Here is a 7,846-nt window from a genome sequence, read left to right as displayed (position 1 = left end):
CTGTTTGGAAACGGAGAGTAAATGTGGAAGTCCTTCAAAGATTTCTTATCCTGTTGCGCCCTCTATAGGACCAGCGACTAGTCGACGTCAAGCTTAAAGTGTCATGGCAGAGCATTGAAGTCGACCAGTCGATTAGTCAGTGCAACCCCTATCGGCAAGTACCAAAAATAAAAGGATCGGTATCGGGCGAGTACTGGAAAAAGTGATATCAGTGCATCCCTAATATATATATTAGGGGTGTAACGGTACACAGAAATCACGGTTCGGTACGTATCTCGGTTTTGGGGTCACGGTTTGATACAAGTTCGGTACAACAGAATTTTTTTTTTTAAATTTATTTTGAAAAGACAGTAGTGCTACATACATGTAGCATGAGCAGTTGTTTTTGATCTATGTTCTTGTGGCTCAGTGGTAGAGCATTGCGTTAGCAGCAGCTGTTTTTGATTTGAATTAGATTGTATCATTTCAAGATTTAAAGCAAACACAGAATGGTCTGACTTTAGATTTGTGAAATTATGCTACATAAGACACCTGCACAAAACAAAAACAGCAGACGGACTGAATGAAAATGCAGATTTATTCTCTGACAGCAGGTGGCGCTTATGGAACAGCAGCAATACAGCATTTCCTTGGTTACCGCTGTAAACAAAGCAGATGTGCTTATAAACACTACTTTAATTAGTGCTGGGCGGTATGACGAAAAATTTATATCACAGTATTTTTCAAAATTATACCAGTTTCACGGTTTGTCAGTATGAATATTCTATGGAAAAAAGACGCTAAAAGGGCCTGAAAGTTGCTAAATCTAGTGCTAAAGTCACGCTCGTGTGTGTGTGTGAGACGCGGGAGCTGATGGCAGGGGGCGGTGGAGATTTGTGGCGGTCATTGTGGATATTGTGGATGAGTTCTTCTGTGTCATCACGTTCTATTTGTTCTACAGCTTAAGTTTCGGAACTTTCATGCTTAGTAACACATACAGCTGTTCCCTCACCACAGTGCAACAGTGAAAAGGGACCCCTTTCAAACAGTGTCGCGTTCCGAACGTTGTTTAAGCGACATACATACTTTACATAGTATTGCGGTATTTTAAAAATTCATATCATAACAAAAATAGTAGATCGTCTCTTCTTCTGCTCTTTCCTGTTGTGACGGTTAGCGTTGCATTGGATTTGGATTTGGATTGATCGCCTGTGACTGACTGTATTCGTCGTCTGACTGCATGAACCGAACCGTGACGGTTCGGGATGAATACATGTACCATTACACCCCTAATTAATATTAGTAACAGGGTTGGGGAGTAACGGAATACATGTAACGGCGTTAAGTAATCAAGATACAAAAATCTAATAACTGTAATCCGTTACAGTTACATCACAAAACAAAGTATTCAGATTACAATTACATTTTGTAAAAAGTGGGAATACTATCAGGATTACATTTGTTTAATTTAAAATTAAATTAAAATTCTACAATTATTCTCCTCAAACGCGGGATGAGACGCTGCTGGGAAAAACTTTTTCATGTCTGGAAATTTCACAGTTATTTTGTTTTCAAAGAGGATAAAGGAAATATGCATGAAGACTCTTGCTTTATCAAAGCCTACTCAACCAACTTGAACATGTGCAGGTACGACTAGCATGGAAATCATTATGTTAGCTAAAATGTAGTGTTTGTTAGTGATTTAAAATTCCATGGTGTGCATGATTGCAGTTGTAAGTTTTCTAGCGGAAAATGAGCTGGAAAATGTAGAAATTAACACGAGAGTCCCCACACCCCGGATCAGTCAATGAAATAAAGAAAGATCATAGCATTTCACATGCATTTCGACATGTAGGCTTATTTTAAAATAGACTAATATGGTGTAAAATGTTTAATATTGTATATAAACTATATTTATTTTTACTTGTACATGTTAAAGAAATAAAATAATAATAAAAATAAAACTAATACTAAACTGTATAGCCACTAGATGTCTGCATAGCCTTTTATAAAAATATATATATATACGGGCTATAATAACCAGATGGTGAAACAAGACATGATTTTTAAGTTTCAACTAGTTTTATAGTTTTTATTAGTTTTAACTTTAAAGTCATAGTTAAATAAAAGTACTTAGATATTACTTTTTTGACTTCATTTACATATGTAACTAAAAGGAATCCAAAAGTAATCAGATTTGCGGAAGAACATTGTAGCCGGAGCTACTTCTCTCTGTTTATGTCTATGGCGAATCACACAGGTACTGGGCTACTCTGCAGCGGTACCTACCTGAACCAGTCTAAATAGTCTGAATAGAAACACTTATTATAGGTGTACCGTAGTGATTCAGGACAAACCAAAAACACGGTTTGGAAAATGGATTCATGGTGTACTCGCTTATTATATAAAGTTTGTAAATTTTGAACACAAAAAAGTTACGGACTGCAGCTTTAATTATATTGTCAAAATTTTTATTTTTATTTGTTTTTTATTTAATTTAAAATAAATAAGTTATTGTTTTATTACTGTATTTTTGTTGTTATTTTTTAATTAATTTTATTTTATAATTAATCATTAAATAATTTGTGTAAAAAAATTTTTGATTAAAAAACACTTTGCAATAAAGTTCAAAAAGGTGTCTTGCAAAATGCATTAGGTATCTTAAATTTATACTTTTACAGTATTTATTAATATAAATAAATTATAATACATGTTCATTTTTACATACACTACCGCATTCAGCAAGGATGCATTACATTGATCAAAAGTGAAAGTAAAGACATTTATAATGTTACAAAAGGTCTATTTCAAATTAATGCTGTTCTTTTGAACTTTCTATTCATTTAATAATCCTGAAAAAATACATTTCAATTTCCACTAAAATATTTAGCAGCACAATTGTTTTCAACTTTGATCAAATCAGCATATTAAAAAGATTAAAAAGGATCATGTGACACTGAAGACTGGAGTAATGGCTGCTGAATGGCAGCTTCGCCATCACAGGAATAAATCACATTTTAAAATAAATCAAAATGAAAAAGAGTAGTTTAAAATTGCTATAAAATTTGACAATATTTCTTTAATTTTAATCAAACTATTGAAAGGTAGTGTATACTAATACATTTTTAACATTTCAAGATATAAATGAATAAATATAAATTAATGTAGTAGTAGTAGTATATATTTATTTAATGCCATGTCAGCATCAAAGGCTATTTTCATAGCAAAAACAATTTAAAAAATACAAGTATAACAAATACAATAAAAACCAGCAAACAAACAAACACAAGTTATATCACACAAGATTTTTTACATTAACATGTGATAAAAATTCTAAAACTTTTCCTGGTAAAATAAAAATTAATGTATTAACTTATGAACACACACACGTTTACAATGAATGATAGTGTATTTGTAAATTAATATTAATGTAAATTAATAAATGCTGTATTGTTCATTGTTAGTTCATAGACAGTTTTATAGGCTGTCATTCACAAACGCCAAACAACTGCAGTGTTTTTCCCTTATGCACTTTTGATGGTTATGAAATATTAAATTTCTTATCTTTTAACTGAGATTAAAAGTCATTTTACAATTACATGCCAAAGAAACCGAAGTCGAACAGAAAATATGATGCTGAAGAATGTTGCATGTGTGCAATATCATCTTTGATCTACAACTTAAGTGTCGTTATGTTGTAATCCCACTTATGTGTCTTTGCCTTATATTGAAATCTGCCTGTAGAAGCGTTTATACATGTCATACATTTGACAGCCTTTGTTGCTGTTCTCAGACATAAAGAGGAAGTGGAGGCACAACAAGATAAGCAAACAGAATCAGGGTTTCAGTCGAGCTGTTAACCATAGAGTGGCAATACAACAATTTAGAGGTCTAACATGCACTTATAAAATATGCAAATGTTTTATGATCGTTCTCTCTGTTTTTCTCCACTTAGTGAAAATGTAGGAGAACTTATCAACAGCACGGCCATATTAGAGCACAACACTGCAAGCAAGAGCACGTGTGCTACCTTTAGAAACATGGTGGGTCTTGTCACAAACAGCTCTTTGAGAGTGTTGATTTTTGATTCATCTCGATATTGTCATATTACCTTAATGGTTTCAAGAATGCTATCGTTTAATAAGATATGTTTCTTCCTCTTCAGTCCATAAGGAAGATCAAACGAGCTGACAGGAAGGGCTCTGAGTCAGTGACGGAGGAAAAGTTTGCTTTGTTGTTTACCACAGAAATAACCATCACGGGCTGTGAGAGCCCTTATAGCATTCAGGTGCTTGCTTTACTAATTTATTTTAATGCAATGGATTGTTTCAGTTTATCATTTAGTCATCAGGACATGCACTGAAATCAGATGTAATTATATTGAAAATATTAGATTCATACATCAGTCCCACCAGGATTTTACAGGACTTTTTTTTATGATTTTTGCCACCCAAAGTGACTGAATTTGTTGCTATCAAAATTATGTACACCATTTTTGTGTCGGTTTGCAGTGAAATATGTAACATTACCCTCTCCGTTGCTCATTTTGTAACTTTTATTTCCTTTTAAACTTTTGTATAGAAACCTGATGATGCCACGAATCAATGATTTCAGAAAATCACTTAAAAATATGAAATATTAAAACTTTTATTTCCTTTTAAACACTTGTGTATAAACCTGACTATGCTTAAGTCCCAGTGTTCCATATGGTCATTCCATCCCTGCTCACTTTACGAAGGCATTTACTGCAATACAGCAACAGGACAATTGAGCATGTATTGATTTATTTGTTTGGGCTCTGAATTATGGATTTTAATGAGCTAACTTCCTCTTAGGTAACTTTTTTTACTGGAAAATTGCCATAAATAATGCAGAGTTTGCACTAAATTCAGCAATTGCAAAATCCTGGAGGGACTATTGCAGAAAAATTGTGCATGTTGGTGTGTAGTAACTTATTACAACAGTAACTTATTGCCTTCTTCATCCTACAGGCAATCTCTCTTCCTGTGGTTGTAATTGTACATGGTAGTCAGGAAATCAATGCTATGGCGACCATCATATGGGACTGTGCCTTTTCTGAACCTGTGAGTAACATGGAAAGACCCCATCACACGTCTTTTTCCTGTCGACGACCATTTTCAGTGTTTTGTTAAAAAATTGACAATGTGTGCTCTGTGCTGTGATGATTTCAGAACAGGATACCGTTCATCGTTCCGGAGCGTGTGCCCTGGAAGCAGATGTGTGAAGCTCTTAGCAGTAAGTTCATGTCTGAAGTCCAGACGCAGCGGTGCTTGGACGGATACAACCTTCACTTTCTCGCCCAGAAGATCTTTGACCAACCAGACATCTCTGAAGATTTCAGCAATATGCCAGTGTCCTGGGCTCAGTTCAACAAGGTACCACTAACATGAATTTGTTGTGCATTAATATACAATATTATGAGCGTGTGTTGTCTAACAGCTGACTAGTAGCATACTAACACATTTACATACTGTTGTGTCTTTAAATTCATTGCAATTTATCAAATTTTTCCATGTCTCAAGACCCCTAAAAATATGTTTCTAGAGACCCTAGCATAATTTACGTAACATTCACAAACGGTTTGACTGGCGAAATGGTGTGAATGATTATTTCTGTGACTGTTTTAACACAGGAAGTTCTGCCTGGTCGAAACTTCACCTTCTGGCAGTGGTTTGAAGGGGTGATGGATCTTACAAAGAAATGCCTGAGAGACTATTGGAGTGAAGGGTACAGTTAGAGTTCCTCAGTTTGTTTTTCACTTTATAGAGAACTACAAAAGACTAGATAAGTAAAGAAATTAAGAGAACTAGATATCTGTCTCTCATTGCCCCTGCAGACTGATCTTTGGCTTCATTGGAAAACAGCATCTCCATGTCATCCTACAAAACAAACCCAACGGCACCTTTCTTTTGCGCTTTAGTGACTCAGAGATTGGTGGCATCACCATCGCCTATGTGGGTCCCAGTGATAGTAAGTATAAAATATTTATACTACTGTACATGATGCACTATTGTTCAAAATTTTGGAATTGGACAGTTGTATGTTTTTGCAAGTCTCTTATGCTCACCAAGGATATTATTACAATTTGTCAAGTTGGCATGAAATGCTAATTCATCTACTTGTACACGTCTGGTGACCTATACAGGATCATTTTGTGTTTATCTTCCTCCATTTTTGAATGCAACACCAATGTCTCAAAATCCAATCAATATTCGATACATAGACCAAGTCCCTGCCCTACATTTTTTCTTTTTCAATATACTGTTACGCTCGGACCAGTTGGTATTTCTGTTTCATTGCAACTTTAAAATAACTGTTTCTATTTTAATATATTTTAAAATGTATAAAGAAGATCTGTAAAGTTGCAGACTAAAGTCTCAATGAGCTTTGTAAAACTCAACTCGTTTCAGAAAGTCGGGGCATAGAGGAGAAACAATAATGTACAGTATGTGGAAAATAATGTGTTTTTTGAACCTTAAACTGCATAAACACATTTCATTACACCAAATACACAAAATAATGTTCTTTTTAGCAACATCATATGACCCCTTTAATATTTTTGTGGAAACCGTGATTTTTTTTTTCAGGATTCTTTGATGAATAGAAAGTTCTAAAAAAATAACATTTATTTGAAATGGGGTTTTTTAACAATGTAAAGATATTGTCACCTTTGATGAATTTAAATGTCCTTGCTAAATAAAAGTATTAATTTCATTAAAAAAATCTTACTGACTCCCAAAATTTTGAATGGTGGTGTATACAGTTTTGTCTTTATGTATCTTAAACAGTTAAGAACAAAGAAAGTTCATTTTAATGGGTTCATAACATGGATTTTTTATTGTTTTAATATGTTTCTTAAGGTTTACCTATAATGTTAATAGTTTCCTTTCTGTCATTCACTCCGACGTTGTGTCGAGTGTACGAAACAAGGGGTCGCTCTTGGGAGCCCAAACACCTCTGTCATCTTTGAGAAAAGGCAATGAAATTGGGTATGCAGAATTTGCATAGCTGGCCACGCCCCGGACATCCGGGTATAAATAGGCCAGCGTAGCATCTGCTCACTCATTCTGTTTTTCGTAGCCGAATGCAGCGTCTCTCACAGAGAAGTTGTGATCATTCACCTCTCGATTCCTCGTTGTTGGATCTAAGGCAGGGTCAGTGGTCTCTCCCTACTCATACAAAGATATGACAGTACCCCTGGGTGCTCAGCGGCGATCTCTGGAAGAGCAAATTTCCTCTAAAAGAGTGCAATTTCTCTGAAAGAGCTACACGGGTGGAATTGTGTTTCATCATGCCTTTCTGCCCGTGTGTTTCTGGCTGCGGTTGGCACGTCTTGAAAGACGACCAGCACGAGCGTTGTATTCAGTGTTTGGGCCGTGCTCACGCTGAGGCAGCACTTGTGGATGGTTCGTGCCCCACTTGCGAGGTTCTTCCCGAGTCACCGTGGCTGCTTGCCGCTCTGGTCCTTTTACCTCCAGGTGTGAGGCCACAGCGATGTGTGCCACGGAAGAGCATGGGGAGGAGGGATTAGTTTCGCTGGGGCAATCCCCGCGAGCTTCCCGTTCTTCCCTTGCTTCGTGCTTACCAGTCGAGTTTCCAAATGAGTTTGAGAGCCCGTCCCTCCCCCACCCTGCCCCGAGCGCTCGCGGCTGAATGATTGGTTTCTGGGTGCTGAGCGTAACACTAAGCTGCACTCGGCCCCGGTGCCTTTGTTCCCGAAAGTGCACGAGGAGCTGATGAAATCGTGGAAGGCCCCTTTTTCATCCAGAACACGGTACACCGGCTCCTCTGCCCTCACCGCCCTCGATGGGGGTCCAGCGAGGGGGTATACGGAGGTCCCCCCGGG

At 36.5% G+C, this 7,846-nt stretch overlaps 1 protein-coding gene across 1 annotated transcript in view; it reads left to right on the top strand.

Annotated features, from left to right (window-relative positions):
* Positions 1-7,846, top strand: part of LOC107668551 (signal transducer and activator of transcription 5B-like) — a 32,286-nt gene that overhangs the window by 13,613 nt on the left and 10,827 nt on the right. The window contains exons 7-12 of the mRNA XM_016460465.1: positions 3,935-4,022; positions 4,145-4,267; positions 4,971-5,063; positions 5,172-5,375; positions 5,633-5,727; positions 5,837-5,970. Of these exons, the coding sequence (XP_016315951.1) occupies positions 3,935-4,022; positions 4,145-4,267; positions 4,971-5,063; positions 5,172-5,375; positions 5,633-5,727; positions 5,837-5,970 (737 nt within the window). The remainder of the gene's footprint in view (positions 1-3,934; positions 4,023-4,144; positions 4,268-4,970; positions 5,064-5,171; positions 5,376-5,632; positions 5,728-5,836; positions 5,971-7,846) is intronic.

The sequence above is a fragment of the Sinocyclocheilus anshuiensis genome, unplaced genomic scaffold, assembly GCF_001515605.1.
Source record: "Sinocyclocheilus anshuiensis isolate Anshui unplaced genomic scaffold, SAMN03320099.WGS_v1.1 scaffold32, whole genome shotgun sequence".
NCBI classification, from domain to species: Eukaryota; Metazoa; Chordata; class Actinopteri; order Cypriniformes; family Cyprinidae; genus Sinocyclocheilus; species Sinocyclocheilus anshuiensis.
This window is presented reverse-complemented; position numbering and strand designations above follow the sequence as displayed.